Genomic DNA, 19,706 nt, shown 5'->3' with positions numbered 1-19,706 from the left:
TTAGAAAATATAAACTACGATTGCTGGCCCTTCGCAACCAATTTCCAAACACCAGTAATGTAAAACAATGCAATAGCCTTTGGAATTCATGTGGGTTCCTTTCAACAGCTCTGTGTTTTGGGCTCTGAGTGGGGAATCAAACAGACTGCTCCCTCATCTTTGCATCTGATTGCACCCCGTTTCCAACAAACATCTTATTACTTGTGGCAAGATTATCCTTCCTGGTGAATATTTGGGGAAAGTGCAGGGATAAGCAGAGTGGCCAACCCCATGCCAAAAATGATGAATCAGGCCTTCAAAAAGTCATTACAAATCATGAAATGTTACAAAAAGAAATGTCAGGTACATTTCCTTTGCTTTCTGGTTTCTGAGCCCTTGGGGGACACTTGGGTCACATTTTCAAGTTTCTCTCTGCAACTACAAGGGTTAGAAATTTACTTTTTTTTAAAATGGAAGTTGAGATACTGATGTTATTCCTTCATTCCCACAGCGGGGCCTTTAAGAACTCCCCCCAATCCCAATAATGAGATGCTTGTGGTAAAAATCATGAAAGCTGGGAACACTGGATTGCATGGCTGCGAGGGACCGCAGATACGGGCATGGTATAAGCACCTCCAAAATGTTCAGAGTTCCTATTATCTGCCGCATGTCTAAAATTTGGGATGCTTATCTGAACTCAAACTTTAAAATGGGATTGCCTTCGCTCTTTTTTTGGTAACAGTGGCTTGTTGTTTAGCTAATGCCTTTCTAAAGGCCCCATTGTGAAAAAAAATAATGGCATAATCCCAATGCACTTTGAGATGAATAAATTATGGATGCAGATCACAAGCAATGTACAGTACAGCCTTTTCTCTCTCTGCTGGTAAATGTATCTGCATATCACAAACTTGAACTTCAGGATCTTTACGCAGTCCTAGATAAATATCACCTACGAACAGTCTCATATCCCATCATGGAGACATGAGACTCAACTATAGACATAGATTACCACGGTCCACACCCTTTCTCCTTCCCACTGTCAATGCAAGATCAAATGCAGTCTCAGTGTATGAATAGCTGGCAGTTATACAGTGTTTTGGAGTGACTAACACCTCATTGGCAGAGCTGCTGGCATATGCACAGCTGTCAGGCTCACTGACTTATTACAGTTCCAGACCTTGATGACTCTGCAGCATTTGCTCACTAACCGAGAGTCCTTTGCACGACCTGTAGCTGAGAAGGGGAAAAATTCGTCCTAGTGCAGCCTGATTACATGCAGAGGCGCTCCAGAAACAGGAAATAACAAATCAAAGAGAACGGAGGAGTCAAGTGAAAGTCAGATTCCTGGCGTCGTCGGCCTCACTACATGAAATGGAGTTTGCTTATGCGCTGCTGGTGTTAATATTGGCAGTTTTCATTGCTGCTTTCATATTGTTAGTTGTGGGGACAATTTATTTTGATTTCTCCAACTCAGAAATCCCTCTTGGAGTGGACCAACCTGTAAAGCTCCGAATCGTTCACAGTATTTTGATTGGCACAGCGGTTCTGGTGAGTTTACCTTGTCTGACACTAAGGTGGGGTGCTTAGGTGAGCCTGTAAATGTCACTCTAAGCATAATGCAAATGCCGGGAATAGGAACCCTGCCAGATGCCTTTACTTGCGGTGAAAGAAAGATGCTACTTTTATGCTTTTCGGCTGTACTTAGGAAGCAGTTTCTCTAAGTCTCTGTCAGACTCTTTACCTTTGTAGCGCGTGTACAGTCAGATTCTGCTTGGCTCGTAAGGTGGTACCACCTCGTGGGGTGCAGTGTTGCCAGCCCCAAAAGACTCAAAAATCATGAATCAGGCCCTAAAAATCATGAGTTTTTTCTTTTTTTTTAAAAAAAGACGATAAATGATGGGCTGCTTTTGTTCCATCCCCCGGGTCCCAGAGCCTTTAGGCTGCACTTGGGTCATGTTTACAATTCTCTCTGCAACCACAAGGGCTAGGAACTTTGTTTTTGAATAGAGGCTGAGATTCTCATGAAATCACAGAATCTCGGGAGCAGGGGCTCTGAGCAAAACACCGTGTGTTGTGAGAGTCGTGAGAAAAATCGCGACATTTGGCAACACTACATGGTGAGGACCCTTTCCTTGCTCCAGACCACATGCAGAGCCTGCCGCAGGGCCAGGCAGAATTGCACCCCCAGCACTCTGGGGAGTGCAGGGTCACTTCCAGCGCTATTCTCCCAAGGGCATTTGACACACTGAAGGGGACAGGCAGGAACCAGAGCCATGGCTCTGCCCCCTCTATTAGCTGGCCAGTTGTGTGGAGAGGGGACATGAGGGATTAGGGATCTACTAATTCCTCATCCCTTTATGTAGCAAATTCAAGGCGTTTTTTCCTTGCTTTCAATTATTTCCATCAATACATCTCCTGTCTGATCTCTTTTAATTTTTTCATTCATACCATCACTCTACCCATAACTAGAGCTAGTCAAAATTTTTCAGATGAATGTTATTTGCTGAATAATGCAGTTTTGAATCACATTCACGAATCTGTGACAAATTTGCAGAATAGTTTTGGCCAAATAAATTAAACTGAAAAAGTCAAAATGCTACATTTCAACATTTTCAAAACAAACTGTCTTGATATTTTCATTTCAAAATGACTTTTGCATCAAAATTTGCCGAAATTTGTCTTTTTTGATAACAGGATTAAAGAAAACTCAACACTGCAACAAAATATTTTGTTGGACCCAAAACAGACAATTTTTTAAAAAAACAAAACTTTTTTGTTTTGGGGCAACCCACAATGCTTTTTTTTAAAATTTTTTATTTAGTAGATTTGGAGAATAATTGATCACCATCCTCTTTATAACAGCCCTTAACATATCTGAAGACTGGTATCAGGCCCTCCTTCAGTCTTTTCTCAAGATTAAATATGCCCCCTTTTTTAAACCTTTCCTCATAGGTCAGAGTTTCTAAACCTAACATTATTTTTATTGCTCTCTCTGGACTTTTTGCTATTTATCCACAACCTGGCATCCAAAATTGGACACCTACTTTATCTGCTTCTCACCCACACATCTCCAGGTCTCTTTGATGCCAGTAATGCCCTTTCCAAACATTCACCAAACCACCACTCTCCCCTCATCTTAGTTCCTCTTAAAGCCTCGCTTGTATTTTGAGGTGACATCAGCAAATCCTCAGCCCCAGCCTTGTCCCCCAGAAATGTGCATCTTTCATTGCCAAGCTCCCCCTCCTCCCGGACAATACAAGCTCATAGAAAGTCCAGTCATTTCATCAATGGAAAATTATATGCACCAGTCCTGTTATCTCAAGTGGAGGTTCCCAAACACTTCAGTCCCACCACACTGCTTTAGCTAAAACAATAAAACAAGTTTATTAACTATAGAAAGATAGATTTTAAGTAATTACTAGTAATGACACATACAAGTCAGAATAGATTACAAAGAAAATAAAAAGATAAGCCACAAACTAATACCTAAGTTAGTAAGTTAAATGGAGTCAAAGAAAAGGTTTTTCTCAACGTATGCTCTGTAGTCTTTACTGGCTGGAAGCCTCCAGACAAGGACTCCTCCCCCACTTCAGTGTTTCTTCAGGCATTGTTACTGCCGTGAGCAGAGAGAAATGGAGGAGAGGTAATCTGTGTTGTGTGTGTTTTCTCTTCTTATGCCATTCTCCCCTCTTTGAGGATTATCTCCAGCTGGGGTTCAGGTGACACCCAGTCTGTTTACACAGGAACCCGCAGTTGTTCCATTGTCAATATGTAAAATTCTCACACACACCCTTCTTCCTGCCAAAGAATGGCTGCTTAGCCAGCTGATATTCCACTTGATTTTGTTGATACCAGATGTTGGTTTGTCTTTTGTTTCTGAAGAACTGGTTTGTGCCTGCTGTTCTAAACTTGGAGCATGTTACAGCAATGTTATAAAATAGAATCTTAACTTTTCATACAATGTTGATTCACATATTTTACCAGGACAATAAGGTTCAGCAGATTATGAGTTTTCAAATGATACCCCACGAGGCATATTTTGTACAAAATATATCATGGTCTTATAAAAGTGGTGAACATCGGGGTACAGTCTGTCACAGTAACTGAGCGTTACTTTATTGCTGTTATCAAATAGAAACTGAACCACAGGGAGGAAAAAGCCAGACAGATGTCTGTCAGTAATATCTAGTCAATGTGTGGCGTGCAGATCAGTATGGCCAGTCAGTTGTGTCAGATTTCTAAAGTGATTTCAGCATGGCTATAGATTTGGATAGGGGATAGACCATCTCTTTTACAGCCTGTAAGAAGTGAGTGAGTGTGCAGTGAGGGTTGTTACATTGGGAAGATTAATTTCCTACACTGGTTACAGAGACTAGAATCCATTCCTTATTTTTATCTACTATCTGGATGTCAAACTACTCTGTAGACCAGTTTGGTTTTCACCCTGCTTTTTTTTTTTAAGGGTGGACCAGGTGATTGGTAATGGGGTACATGGTAGAATCCTTTGCTTCTAATTGCTGGTATCATGAAAAATCATTGTAGCCTGAAATCTGGTTGATGACCTCTTCTCTCAGTCCTTGTGGATGAGCGTCCATATCAAGAAAACCACCACTACAGTTGTTACCTGTCTGCACCCTAGGTGGAACTCTTAGCAGAAGAACTAAGGACTGAATAACCTATGGAGACCAAACTCTCCAATAAAGGGCAGAGGACCAATGATAACACAGTGTGTGAAGACGGCTGCATAGACATTGTCTGTGCTTCATTTCTCTGTGTGCTGCTGCTGTTATTATTAGTTTATTTATTCGGATTGTGCTCGTGCCTGGAACTCTGTATTCGTTGTTTTTTTTCTGTATGAGCTCCAGACTTTTGATCCTGCCTTAGTTTCTCCAAAGAGAGCACAGCTTATGCCTATTGAGGAGAATGGAGTTTCTTTATGCTAATCCCTGGTCTCTTTCACTCTAAACAGGGGAAGATTTTGGAGAAGCTGGGTCTGTGCAGTCAACTTGGCTTCACCCGCTATATGCGACGGGGAAAGAAATTAGGGGAGGACCCAAAGCTCTTCATGAAGGACCTGCAGTTTGGGAAGGTGCCAGTGAGGATTTACCAGCCTAGAGTGCCTTCTGCTGGCCGAAGGAGAGGAGTCCTCTACTTCCATGGAGGAGGCTGGATGTTTGGAAGCATTAGTAAGATATTTAACAGAAAAAATATGATGGATAATTAAAGATAAAAAGTCACCCTATTTTTACAAACATCAAAGGGAAGTTGGTTTGGGCCTGAGATTTGGGAGAACATTTGAGATTTGACTCTTCACCAACAAATACACACATACTCTGTCAGGTAGGTGTTGGCTGCAAGAAGAGAGGACTTGTTGAACATTACATGTCTGTTCCAGAGAGTGGGGCAGCTTGGAAACAGGTGCGATACCATGATGAGCAAAGTGGACAGTGAGAAATGAAGCTGGGGTGGTGTGTACAGGGTGGGGAAGAGCAGGGATTAGATGGGGGAAAGGAGAGAATTGTCATTTTTCTTAAATGCGTCACAGAGCTAACAGGGTATAGAATTGCTACTCCTTAGAGCGCAAGCCAAACACCAGTGAAAACATTTGTTTTCCAGATGCCTATGAAACTGTGTGCCGCTATATCGCCAGAGAAAGTGAATCGGTGGTCGTGTCTGTTGAGTAAGTCAGCCTGGTCCACTTCTATTCTATAGGAACTAATTGCTCTGCATTTTGATAGCCATCAGCTGCACTGCTTCTAGAGTGCCTCCCTTCTCGGAGGACTATATTTTCAAGAATCCAGGTGGCTCGGCAAGATGCGCAAGTTGACTATGATTTTGCCGCTTTTCGCTGCTTTTGTGCTGAGCTAGACAGAACAGACCCAGAATAAGATTGTTGTATATGAGCACATTTTGTCATCTGCTGGGGGAGAAACACTGGAAAGAAGTTATCAGATCATTTTAATAAAAAACAAATCTGTCTTGCACCCAGCAATTAACATAAAGCTGTCAGATATTGAGCCAAATCTTCATCTTAGTCCGCAGACTCCCATTGAGGCCCTGAGGTAAATGGGGAATTTTGCCCTCAATAAGAAATAAGAAATATTTGTATGTCCATAGCACCAAGAGTAAAAATGTTGTTGGAGAACAGTAGCACTTATAAGAGCTAGGTATTAGGATTATAGGCATCAACCAAAACTGGGGTCACATGATGCTGATCACAATATAAACACAGCAAGAGACTGTCCCTAACCCAAAGATCTCACAATCTAAATAGATAACACGGACAAAACAAGTATTATTAATCCCCATTGTACGGATGGGAAACAGAGGATAAAAAAAGAGATTAAATGACTAAGCCAAGGTCCCTCAGGGAGTCTGTGGCACAGCTCTCCTGAGTTTCATTCTAATGCCTTAACCGGAAGACAATCCTCAGCATTTGGCCCTGCTAGTTATAATTTATCTGTGATCTGCAAATATAGGAATGATCGTTTGGAGAGCGGGTGCACGTTTATGAGGTAATATTGATGTCCATGGCTGCAAAATAACAGGAGGGCTGAAAGTGGAGGAGTTTGTAGCAAATAAACTTCCAACAAATAATGATTTTTTTCCATTTTTATAAATCACCAATTCTTTGATATAATAGGTATCGTCTGGCACCAGAGCACACGTACCCAGCACAGTATGAGGACTGTCTCACTGCTACCACCCGCTTTATGAAGACTGCAGAAGACTATGGAGTGGATCCTGCCCGTATTATCATTAGTGGGGACAGTGCTGGGGGCAATCTTGCTGCTGCTGTTTGCCAAACACTAGTGAGTAGACCAGACCTTCCAAAGGTGCATGCTCAGATTTTGATCTATCCATGCCTCCAGGCAATAGACTTCGATTTGCCATCATATCAGCAAAACTGTGGAGTCCCCATCTTGTTCAGGGAACGCATGGCTTTTTATGTTCTGCAGTACCTCAAGGGGGATGCATCATTTTTGGAAGATGTCCTGGAGGGTTCCCATATGCCTGTAGACGTAAAATTGAAGTTTAGAAAATGGCTAAGTGCAGACAATATCCTTAAGGAATTTAAGGTCAGAGGATACAAACCAAAGGTGCCCATCGAATGCTCAAATGAAGTTTATGAGGCACTTAAAAAATTTTGTGAGCCAGCTTTTTCCCCACTTCTCGCTGAAGATGCTGTTGTTCGCCAGCTCCCTGAGTCATTCATCTTGACCTGTGAGTATGACGTGCTTAGGGATGATGCCCTGTTATACAAGAAGCGATTAGAGGACAGTGGTGTGCCAGTGACCTGGTACCACATTGACAATGGATTCCATGGAATCATAAGCCTGTTTGATAATGGCAGGTTGTCATTTCCAGCTGGAAAAAAGGGACTGGACAACATTGTAAACTTTCTCAGAAGCTTATAAAAAACAATCTTCTCAAAGATTGGGTCGTATATTTCCTCTGGTCTTCATATATGCCCCAACATCTGAGAAGAGACCTATAGGAACAGTATCTTCTATCACATGATGGGCTGCCATGACATGGTTTCCATTGGTGATGAAGTTCACGAGCTTGTGTGAAGTCCCTTCTGTTACTGGTTGGAATGTTGATTACACACCTACATATTTGAAATGATTTCTTTGCATCATGCTGCAAGCTATTGTCTTTATAAATATCAGTAAAGATTAAAGAATACTATTTGTAATTGATTTTCTGGTTTGGCACATTTGATTCAATGAAGGCCTGACTGTTAATCCTTCCATGGAGAGAGATGGTGTGTGTGTGTCTGCGTGTGTGTAAGTAAAAGTACACACCACCTACATCACAACATTATGATGTAAAGTCCGTGCACTGCAGTACTTTTGGAGAGCGGTACCAGCATCCAACTTACATCCAGTTGCAGTAGTGAAACCCTTGGTCTTTCGTCTTCTGCAAATTTAAGGGTTCATTATGGATCATGGAATATTTTTCATCTCAGTCCAGAATATTACTTATATTGCATTACACAAAGATTAGCCAAACATTTTGTGAATACCTCTTTTTATTTTGCCTAGTATGCCACACCTGTAAATAGAATGAAACCTGAAAAAAGATCATTGTTGTCCGTCTAATGAGCCCACCAAAGTCATGGTGCCATGAAGTAAACATCCTTGCTACATCCCTCTACAGAAACATCAGAGATGTTTCTGCTCTTCCATTTAACAATACTCCACCACTTTTCAATAAGATACAGTGTTGTATCAGTTTAATCTCATGTTCTATTAGGGAACTAAAATCTTCTCTTATAGTGAAACATACTTGATGCTTTGCCTGCACTGTTTTCTCTTTCACTTCCATGAGTAAAAGATGTTCCTCCTTATGGAAAAGTTCTATAGAATCTAGTAGGAAATCACAACCTTTTTAGGAACCATCCTATCAAATCTAGTTAATTATATCCCTGCTATTGAATTTTATAAGATGGTTACAAAAACTCTGTAGAAAGGATAATATTTTTGATTTTTTGGGGAGGGGGGGTTTCTAGAGTAATTTCTACAAACACCTGATTAATTTCTGTTGTAATCCTATTGGCTGTATCCCTACTAAATTCAACAAGTGTTCCTTAAAGCTAGTCCCATTGCTCTGTCCAAATTTCAACTCCAGTAATTATGTCCAGTAAATATGTCCTTCCTACTCCGTCTTTGTAATGTACAGCACTGTTGGACTACTTTTTTTTTAAATTACCTTATGCGGAGTGTAAAGATCCAGTCCTGCTCCAATTGAAGTCAGAAACAAAAATCCATTTATCTTCAATGCGGCAGGAGCCTCTCTCTCTTAGCAGTAGGATCTGCTGTTGCCTAGAGAGTGTTTGCATCCATTGACGATCACCATGGAGGCAGCAAACAATGGCAATTCCAAGGCAGGGGAGTTCCACACATTAACCATCTCGCCCTGCACACAGGCAGAGGGAAGCATAGATTCTGTTCTGCCTGATCTCTGCTGCATGAACACAGAACCACCATTCACATCCCAGAAGGAGAAGGGCAGAGGAACCATTGATTCTGCAGGAGTGGATGGGAAAGGGTGCTGCTGAGTCTAAGAAGCATGCTTACATCTCAGAGGGATGTGAAGGAATCTCCCAGCTGGAACATCAAACCAAAGTACTCCGCGAAAGTGCTCATTGGAAACTGGTTGGAAGAGAGGAAAAAGGTAAGAAGGGATAAAAGAAAAAGGAGAATGGGAATGGAGAGGGTCAGCCCTGATGCTCTGGAGATGAGCAACCACCAAACTTTAGGGAAGTTTGGATCCAGGCCCGTTTCAAAAGAGGAACAAAGGCAGAACACTGGGTGCCTTGACCACAAAGTTCACTGGCCTGCTTCCATTCATTCTAGTCAGGAGGTAGTTTTTCCCACTGAGCCACTACTAAAGCAATGCCCAAGCATGACGGATGCCCAGGGATGTGGTGTAGATGGAGAGGTTCTTACAGACAACACATAGAGCAATGGTCTTGACAACTTTGGGCCATTAAAGATTCCATGGCACTTCTCCCAAGACCAGGTACGTTCACTCCAGTTTTCCGGTTCACTTCCAGTTGTGTAATTAAGTTCTGTCTACCTCCGATTCCCCAGTGCTTTCAGGTGGATAGGAGATTCTTTCTCTCTTTCTCCTGCACTGTTATTGGGTGCTGTAGAAAGGCATCCCAGTCAGGGGCAGCTGTATTTCAGTGGTGGGTGCAGACAACCCTGTACTAGCATGTATACTTTGTAACCAGCTACTAAAATCTGTCAAGTGCAATGCGGTCATTGTAATGGTCATTCATTATTTTTATTGAATTCTGCTTTAGCACAGCTTTGTTCTCACAGCGAGGCAGCCAACCCCTGCAATCTCTCTTCTTTGATCAGGAAACCAGCTTAGTTCATAATGACACATCAGACGTGTTCTTCCTGGGGGGTGAAGCAATGCCCTATTTTAAATAAACATGTTTAAGTTTTACTGAGTGCCAAAGACCTTTTTTTTTTTTTAAACTTTAGATCCTTTTACTTTGGGATACTAGCAATTGTTTATGTTCTTCCTAGTCAGCCTCTTTCCACACATATGGTCTGTAGAAATTATCTTATATTTAAGTGACACTTTTTATATCAAAGTATCTCAAAGTAATTTACAAATGGAACAAATTGTATATAGAGATATAGCCTACATTGTAAGCTCTGTGAGACAAGGACTGTCTTTACCCTGTTTGTAGAGGGCACAGAAAAATGGGATCCTAATCTTGGCTGGGGTCCCTACACACCACTGTCATACATAAAAATAATATATACCCACCACTAAACTGCAGCCACCTCAGTGTGGGAACACAGCAGCTGTTTAATAGCACACACCAACACTGTTCAACAAAGACCTGATTACTCTTCTCCCTCCACAAACTGCTCCAAGTAGCACCCTGATCTCTTTATAAAAAGTGCCAGGGGGACTGGAATGACCACAGTTGTTCTGGATGTTGGTTTTACATGTCAGGCAAAGAACAACAAGACCAGCAGCACAGCGACCCATTACACCACACTGATCTTAATACTGGCTCAGTATTGATTCAGAGAGAACTGTCTCCTTTTAAAATCACTCAAACTCCTTCCGGCAGCCCCCCACTATTTCCTGGAATTGCAGCCAAAGTCTCACTCAGCCGGACACCACTTATCTTATGAGATCTGACAGGATCACAATGGGAAGAGATCTTTGATGGGTATAGACATTATACAGGGAGAGGAATTATTTAGGGTGTTGCCTGGCGGTATAAAATAGGAGGAAATGAAAAAGGGAAAATGTAGGTTGCAGATCAGGAAACACTTCCTGAAAGTGAGATGTTTTAAACCATGAAATAATCTCCTCAGGGAAGTGGAAGAGGTCTCACTACTTGGGATTTTTAAAACTAGACTGGACAAAATCCCAGAAGATATACTGTAGGGAACAATCCTGCACTGGGTGGTAGATGTACTGAGGATCAAAATGAAAGTTGATCATTTCCTTCCAGTAGCTAAGCCTGCACTAGGTGAAAAGGTGTGGCACCAAGGCATTGGTGAGCTTGTAATGTCCACACATAAGAACCATCCCAGGATTTTTACAATGACTGTTTTTACTGGTTGATTGCAACATCTGAGCCAAGGTCTTCAGGGTAGAAGACCCTGCAAGCAAGAAGTGCCTCCCAAGTGTGGACAGGAAGTCATTAGCATCGGGGCTTTAGGATCCTTTGTCATGAGAGCCCCTGGGTAAATCTGCCAGACCTGTTCATTTTAATTCAGTTGTTCCATTGATCTTCAGAAGGGCAAAGGGAGACATTTTCAAAGCCACATGCGAGTCACACAACTCAGTGGGAGTTTGACGCTCTAGTAAAGTGGTCATTAAGGGATTAAATGGGTTACCAGAGTACTACAGGTCGGAGCCATGTTCTATCCCTCCCTTCCTGTTTAGCTAGCGTGTGTTTCCTCCCACTCTGTTTGTAGATAGTTGAATAAAGCAGCACAGTTGTGACGAAGCGGGACTGCTCTTAATGTTTTCTCTGAATATTGTGGGGGTGTCTCAGTTTCCCCTAGGCAGTTCTTAAGTATCTAGGTGGTGGGATAAGGGTGTATGATCGTTGCAGAGCCCTAGAGGGCAGGTGTGTGCAGGGGTCTTGACACAGAGAATGGCCGACACCCTGTTTCCTGGCAACTGATGGCCTGGCCCTTCCCCCCCTGCAAGGTGAGAGCTAAAGGGTTGGAGAAGAAAGGAATCAGGTGACCTCCTGGGCCGGGAAAGGGACAAAGCCCAAAGGAGGAGGGGCTGGAGAGAGTTTCAGTTTTGGGCTGGGTGGTCGAACACAGGGAACCCCAAGGCTGGGTTCTAAGCTCCCTGCCCCCCAGAAGGACTTGACTGAGGGGTCCTGGTTGTACCCATAAGCTCTGTTTTAGACTGTGTTGCTATTGTCCAATAAACCTTCCGTTTTACTGGCTGGCTGAGAGTCACGGTGAATCCCAAGAAGAGGGGTGCAGGGCCCGGACTTCCCCACACTTTGTGACAACCGGTTTTTACCTATAGTACTGTAAGTAAAGTGAGTTGGCTGACAGTGAGTGGTCCCTGTAGAAAAGACACCTAACTGCACTTTGGGCCTTTGAAAATCTCTCCCAACGAGCAGTTGTTTCAGTGTGAATAATTGCTACATAGCGAGTGTCTCCTTTTGGATCTCTTTTAGTTTATAAAAGACATTGGGAAACCCAGCAACAGCATCTATGGGACTGACTTTATTTGCTTCCCTGACCACAGAACAGATCGAACAGTGAGGAGAACAATTATGAAGAAACTTGATGTAAGTTAAAAAAAAAAAAAAGGGGGCCTCAGGACTTGACTATACAGAGGTTTAGTACTCGACAAGCTGGAGTGTGAATCTACAGTGCACCAGCCTACTGTGAGCTGAATGGTCACATGGCCCCTGCTACCATGTGCTAAAAGTTCAGTAGTATGCTTTGATCTGCTGCTGTTTGAAACCACAGGCTAGAGGACTGTAGATTTACACGCTGGCTTGCTGTGCACTAAGTGGCCATGTAGACAAGACCTCAGATTTAAGATTGTAAATGTCAGCATTCAAAACAGGCATGTATTAAATTTACGATTAAAATCCTGCCCAAGTGTGTGTGTGTGCGTGTCCAGGGGAAGGTACAGAGTGATAGTGGCCAAGTTAGGGCCCCCAGAGCCATCCTGCATGCTGCTTCAGGGCAGGACGGCTTGCAGAAGAGGGAGAATACAAATCCCACAATGCTTCTTGCAGCTCCCCGCAGTTCCTGTTGTTAACCCCAACATGTGTGCAGGGGGAATAGGACGCGTTTCCTGTGGGAGGGCATCCCCCAGCAGAGTGCCTGGAGCGGATCCTGCACTGCTGGATCACAGATGTGCACATGGAAGAGGCTCCTTATGCCCTCTTCTCACCAGTGCACCCCCATGTAACAGGAAAGGATGTTGCACTAAACGAGGCCCAGATCCTCCAGAATGTTAGGGTTCTCCCCACCCCCTACAATGTCTCTTCCTTCAAAATGCCCCCATCCCCAGACACCTTGATTATTTCCTCCAGATACATGTATGTGTGTGTTCATGCCCCAAAATACTTTGGTAACACGTGAGGATCAGTTTTTCAATTGCATACCCCACTGCACCTGCAAATGCCTGAATGTGTGTGTGTGTGCAAAGCTGCTAACTATGTATGTACCTGTTTTGCAAGTGCAAAAGCAGGGGTCTGTTGGGATTGGGTTCTGACCCATATTTGCCAGATCACCTGGGGCGCAATCTGACCTAACAGTCTCCAGCACCTTTTAAATGCTCTGCCCATACAAGCAATATGGTTTCGTGGACCTCTCTTTACAGGGCCTGCCAAAGCAGCATCTGTTTATGCATCATGAAGAACCGAACAACCGAAATTTAGTAACTCAATACGATGATCATTACAACAGACATGGCTATAATCCTGTGTTGCCTCCGCTCCGTAGATGGAATGGACAAAAGCTAGCCTGGCTCCCGGAGAAATCAGATTTCCCCATTTTCGGTACTTTTTAGTGTTATCCTGGTAGTCACTCACAGGCAGAGGTGCAGTCTGGTCTAGTGGTCAGCATTCAAGCCTTAGGAGTCAGAGGCCTCACTAAATTCTAACCTTTCATCTCCAAATGGCTTGCTGTATCCCTTAGGCCAATCACTTACCCACTCTGTGCCTTAGCTTGCCCATCTGTAAAATATAAATAATAATAATAATAATAATAATTAATACTTATCCACCACAGAGGAGAGTAGTGAAGTTTAGTTAATGGACCAAACTTTTCTCCCATGTAAAACAGTGCAACTCCCAGTGAAAATAACACTGGTGTAACTGCTAGAAGAATTTGGCCTATGTTTGTAAAATTCTTTAAAGATTAAAAGTGCCTCAGACTGAGTGCTAAGTGTTATGAACAGACAGGGAAGACTCTCTGTTCATTTCCCATTGCGTAAGCACAAAGTCATTAATGTCCTGTCTAGTGGTTAGAGCCGGTTAGGAACATCTGAATTTGTGGGTTGAAGTACCCCAAGCTTCATTCTGAGTTTAAGTGCTTATGGTTGAATGGGCACCTGCCTAATACACTTGTGGTTTCAGGGCAAAATTTTCAAAAGTCCCTAAATGACTTGGGAACGTGAGTCCCATTTTGATGTAGGAATGGAAATTAGGTGGCTAAATACCTTTAAGGATTTGGGCCTTAGAAGCCTAAGTATCGTTAAGTGTCTAAGTCACTTTGGCTCCTAAGTCATTCAGGTGCTTTATAAAATTTTACCCATATTCTAGTAAATTGGTTCAGTTACCCAGAAATATTGTGAACTATGGATTTAAATGTTAAATGTAATTCCAGTAATTTTTCTATGCACCAGAGGGTGTACCTATATACCATTGCGCTCGACTGGATGGACTCGGAACTGCTCGTCTGTGTGTCATAGCTCCTTCACTGTCAACAGCTAGCAGTGCTTCTCCTTCCACTCAAGGAGTAAAGGTTTCTGGTTGTGGAAGAAGAAGGTCTGAATTCTGTCCTCGCTGTTGTCACGAAGTTCTGAATTAGCCCCATGTGCCCTGAGTTATGGAAACCCTAGTGGCCATGAATTTGTTTCTATTACTGTGACATTTCATCATTGTTTTTTCCAGAACCACCCACCAACTATGGCCTTTTTGAGCAATTAATGAAAAAATGGACCCACCAAGAGGCAGGAGTGATGAACAGTGTCTACACTGTTTCTTATGAGATGCCACCTGTTTCTGCTTTTGCCGTTCGCCGACGTCCGGTCACAAATGGCCACCGGTCCACTCCGCGATGGGTAGCGTCTTCCCCACAACCTCCGTGCAAGTCTGGAATGTAATGGCTCACCAAAATGCCTGCAAGCTCCTGAGCAGCCGGTCAGAGACACGGCAGCCATTGGCGCCACACTGTACCGTGCTTCTTGCCATACTATAACTGCTATTTAAATACAGCATGTTGCCCAAACACTAAGACGATTCTGATCCATGCGCTATTGGCAGAAATAGGAATTAGGCTGTATAGAGGGAGTGGTGTCTACTGGTTGGAGCAGAACACTGGAATGTAGGGTGACTGGATTACATTCCCAGCTCTGCCTTTGACCTGTGGCAACTCCACAGGGTGGACTTTGTTTCCCTTGCTCGAATCAGACATCTGCATGATCTTTCTGTGCTGCTGTGAATGGCTCTGAGTTCACCTTTGTGCATCAGCTTTGCCTATGTACTGACAAAAGTCACCATCACTCACTGCCTCTACTAAGTGAGTGACCTTATTCAATTTAGGGGTGGGTGTGGCCCTTCTGTGCCTCTCCCTTGTGGAAAGAAGCAGTAAGGTATATATTCCATATACAGGGAGAGTACCCTATATATTTACACACGTTACACATGAGGACTGTCATCTATGCCAGGGACCACTTTTATATTAGAGTGAATACAGGCTCGTTCATGAGCGCAATAGGTAAACCATATGCTGCTTCCATGGCATCTGCCTGTTTTGCATATTTTTGTTTTACCTGAGCATTTGTAAAATGGCGTAGGATCTTGGCCTACTTCATGGCTGTGCGTGTGGGGGTGGGTGAATAATGTTTATGAAGTGCTCTGAGATCATCAGCCTGGAAGGTACTATTACGTAAGTGCAAAAAGATCAAAACAAAGAAATCAACACAGTTCTGTTCAGGCTAGGAAGAAGTTGGGGTATTTGACTGGGATTTAATTAGTTTGCAATTTGTAATGAGTTTGACTCATGCCTACCAAAAATTCTAAGTGCTTAGTGGTTGCGTTAAAAGATTTGGGTGAATAACATTTAGTCTTTCAGGATAAATGGGATTTGACTAACTCTTAGTCAGGCCTGTTTTGATTACATTTTGTACACTGTGAATTCAACCTGATCCCTCAAAGCCAGATTGTCCCATCCGAACTCACAGCTACGGAACTACTTCTGTAAGTGCTTGCCAGTGTGAGTAAGGCTGGAACAATCTAACCCTACCAGGAAGTCATGCCAATCAACCCATTGCCGAGTAAGGTGTTATTTTGAATAAAGGGTGCAGAATCTGTGTCTCAGTCTTCACTTGCATTTTGCACTCAAGTACAATAATAACTTCTAAAGGGAGAAACTTGTGGCAGTAAAACTGTATCTGTTTAGATGAGCCTTCAAACTGGGCAGAATACACAAACTAAGTTTGTTTCCCTAAATTGATTTACAAAGTTCATATAATTGTGTGCATGTGGGGTTTTTTCATTTGTTTGTTTAAAAACAAATTCAGTCACTTTTTAAAAGCAGAAATAAATCAATGCCTCCAGTTCAGTTTTCATGGGCAACCCTACAAAAACAAACTTAACAATAAGGAGAAAACCAGAGCGGGAGGGGGAGACCTCTTTAAAAGCTGTTGATTTAAACAGGTTTTTGTCATTAGATATATGGCAATTTCACTATCAACAACTTCATGGTCATGACAGGTGTCGTTATAAAGTGAGGCATCTCTATTTAGGACAGGTTTCACAATGGTAATGGTTTTATATAGTGTGTCCATTTCTCACTACTGCTCATTTCAGATTAGGGGACAGGCTGTTACAGATTGCGATATAACTATTAAATCAATCAACAAGCAAATACAAGGCTGTTTCATTTTACTGACCTAATTTTTTTAAGCGGGTCTGTGTGTTTGCGTGCGCGCACACATGCATGTTTTTCTGCATTTAATTTTTACCTTTCCTTAGAGATAGGCCCATACAGCAAAATCCTACTCCAGATTTTGAAACCTCAAAATTCAGGGATATCGGATCAGCCCCTCATAGAAAAGGAAGGTCAGCTGCAACATTAGGATCAGGGTCTAGGATTGGAATCCAACTCCTTCTCCCTTTGTTTAGGGATGATCAAATTTGGGGTTTTGGAGGTTTACATTTCTGGAGTGGGGAGGGTGACATGGTTAAGTAATAGTTATTGGTTTTGGAAGGGCACAAGGAGATGAGTGAAAAGGCCCAAGCTCTCCTATTACCATTTCTTCCGTGAGCACGAGTGGTGCCCAGAAAGGGAGGATTCCAGCAGGATACTACAAGAGATGGGCCCAAGCCACCACATCTGAAGTCCCCCAAAGTTCAGAGGTGTTCAGATCCTGGGTCTGGCGTAGACCCATTACCTAAGCTCCCACCAAGAAAGCACGTGGAGCATATAAACACTGTGCCATGGTCTCCAGAGCAGTCACTGGTGTGGCCGCAGTAGAAATGCACTGTGCAGCATGGATGTTACCCTGGAAGGAGGTGTCTCTCTCCCGGCTTGCCTTTTCTTTTTCTCAAAATTCTATTTGTCTCGCTTCCGAGAAACTGGCAAGAAATCTGTTTTTTCTCAACCCCTCAACCTGCAAATATGTATAAACCTGTGAGACGACTGGATGCAAGGTGAACCAAGGTGGCTCTCAATACAATATGCAAGCAAACCTTCATGTGCCCTTGGCTGTAGCTTACTAAATGTCTCATGACATTTGCAGAGTAAGTCATGCTGCCTGGCCTTACGTTACCAAACACCGTAAACCTAGAAGACATCCCAGGAAGCGGCCTTTACATGGCACCTTGCTACTGTTTTCAGTTGTCGGTAAGTCTGCGAATGAGCTGCTGACAGACTAATGATACAATCCAGATGCTGTCATTCCACAGAGGTGCATTGAACTCACCCTTGCCCCTGAGGACAGAACTTAGCCCATACTGTGGTTCAGTTCAGACACAAGCTGCTATCTAGCCAGGACCCACCAATGCATTCGCAGAGTGAAATGCTAGAATAAGCTTTGAAATAATGCCAAATACCCGCACATTAGGGTTGCCAATCAATTATTTACCCATCCTTCCATGCTAGAGTATCCTTTCCCTGGAGGATCTCATTTATCGCAGTGGGTTTTTTTTGCCATCGCTATCACACATTGTAAAAGTCAGATAGCCCACTGGGGAGGTTTACTGTGCATTAACATACTTTACAGGCAGTAGTAGTAACTAAAAATGACTGAACGGATTTCAACCGTTTTCTCTATTAACCTGGCCAGGTGGCATAGAATGTACTGCTTCCCCTGGGTCTTTCCATAGACCTCAGGGGTGATTGGATCATGCCTCTTGTGGTTAGCACTGCTAAAACCTCCCTCCGTGTGATGCACATGGAGCCATCAGTCTTAGCAGGGTATGTAAGACAAACACAGGGCAGATACAGCTGTGTGACAAGGTTAAGGAGAATAGCACCTGTCCGCACCACCATCTGCTTCGTTTTATTTAAAATATATGTGTGTGTGCCTCATAACTTCCCTTTGAGGTTTGAACTGATAGCCCGACATGAGAGGATTGTCTCTATCTTGCTTCACTTACCATGAGCTGATGAACAGACTCGGATTCTCATTATGGGTACCAATACCGATAATTAATTTTCAGGCAAGGGGCTCATGGCACTTTACAAACATTCATAATTTTGCACAAAACCATGTCACACAAGTTAGAATTTTGCAGGCAGGAACACTAAGCCACAAGTAACTTGCCCAAGTACACACAATCAGTCAGGGTGGGAACCCAGGAGTCCTGGCTACTGCTCTTGACTCTGTGTGCCTGAAAAAGCAGATAACTTGCAACAAATTCTACTTACTTTAAAACGTATTTTAATCTTCTGTATCACAATAAGGCCCGATCCTGCAGACATATATGTGCTTAACTTTAATCACATGAGTAGAATCATACAATCATAGGGCTAGAAGAGACCACAGGGGTCATCTAGTCTAACCCCCTTCCAAGATGCAGGAGTAGTCCCATGAAACACCGTATAACCAATTCTTGCAATTTTATTGTGATTCTTATGATATTTGGTATTTTTCCTTAAAGCCCCAGCTCCTGGAGTCATGTGACCTCATGAGAGTCTGAGCTTTTATCTGAAAAAATATGAAGTTTCTAGCCTTCATGTTTCTGGCAAAAAGCTTGAAAATGTGAAGCCCAAGGGCTCAAGAAAGGATCCATGTGCTTAAAGTTAAGCACGTGCCCAAGTCTTTGCAGGGTCAAGGCCTTTGGACAACAGGAGTGGTGCTGAGATCTGGGCTGGGCCTCTACAAAGGGCTGAATTTTACCCATTATAATGTAGAGTTTTGTTTTTTCAGGTTGCATGTGATTTCAAACTCAGAACAATTTCTGAGACAACTGAAAAAAGAAAAGGAGTACTTGTGGCACCTTAGAGACTAACAAATGTATTAGAGCATGAGCTTTCGTGAGCTACGGCTCACTTGCTCACGAAAGCTTATGCTCTAATAAATTTGTAGTCTCCAAGGTGCCACAAGTACTCCTTTTCTTTTTACGGATACAGACTAACACGGCTGCTACTCTGAAATCTGAGCCAACTGAGTGACTGATACATTTGTTTTAGTCCCATCTGTGTAGAGCAACAGTGACATCTATTGGTAAAGTGCATATTGGCTAATCTATGTGAACATACCATAGTATTGCAGAGCCATACACAAGACAAGCGGGCTCAGCACAAGTCATGCATCCAGGGATCCGACAGCAGCATTGTTAATGAAATCCCTCTGAGCTAGAAGAGTCTTGATTAAATACATGAAGCATTAAGCGTCCTACTTTGCTTTTGAGTCCCAAGACTATCCAACCAGGACAATTTTAAAGAATGAGCATTAATATAGATGAGTGAGATTTCAGTGGTCACTGAAGCAACAAGCAATCCAGCAACATGCTGCGTCAT

At 42.9% G+C, this 19,706-nt stretch overlaps 1 protein-coding gene across 3 annotated transcripts; it reads left to right on the top strand.

Annotated features, from left to right (window-relative positions):
• Positions 1–1,164: 1,164 nt before the first annotated feature.
• On the top strand, positions 1,165–16,572 carry LOC140900098 (arylacetamide deacetylase-like 4). 3 transcript variants are annotated; one of them, XM_073316717.1, is made up of 7 exons: positions 1,165–1,527; positions 4,949–5,165; positions 5,596–5,659; positions 6,623–6,791; positions 12,173–12,286; positions 13,336–13,513; positions 14,630–16,572. In XM_073316717.1, exons 1-7 carry the CDS (start codon positions 1,351–1,353, stop codon positions 14,839–14,841), a joined length of 1,131 nt encoding a protein of 376 aa, XP_073172818.1. In that variant the 5' UTR covers positions 1,165–1,350; the 3' UTR covers positions 14,842–16,572. The 3 variants fall into 3 exon arrangements, with proteins under 3 accessions (XP_073172818.1, XP_073172819.1, XP_073172817.1); XM_073316718.1 differs by lacking the exon at positions 13,336–13,513 and having other exon boundaries at positions 14,630–14,749; XM_073316716.1 differs by lacking the exons at positions 12,173–12,286; positions 13,336–13,513; positions 14,630–16,572 and having other exon boundaries at positions 6,623–8,179.
• Positions 16,573–19,706: the final 3,134 nt, after the last annotated feature.

Source organism: Lepidochelys kempii, chromosome 18 (genome assembly GCF_965140265.1).
Source record: "Lepidochelys kempii isolate rLepKem1 chromosome 18, rLepKem1.hap2, whole genome shotgun sequence".
Lineage (NCBI taxonomy): Eukaryota > Metazoa > Chordata > Testudines > Cheloniidae > Lepidochelys > Lepidochelys kempii.
Note: the sequence above shows the minus strand (reverse complement) of the source record. Positions and strands in the feature narration are given on the sequence as shown.

Bases quoted from the DNA above. Each gene is read 5' to 3' on its own strand.
- LOC140900098 (XM_073316716.1), top strand. From the start codon at position 1,351: ATGGAGTTTGCTTATGCGCTGCTGGTGTTAATATTGGCAGTTTTCATT. The intron at 1,528-4,948 runs GTGAGTTTACCT...CACTCTAAACAG, and splicing joins TGATTGGCACAGCGGTTCTG to GGGAAGATTTTGGAGAAGCT. The intron at 5,166-5,595 runs GTAAGATATTTA...TTTGTTTTCCAG, and splicing joins CTGGATGTTTGGAAGCATTA to ATGCCTATGAAACTGTGTGC.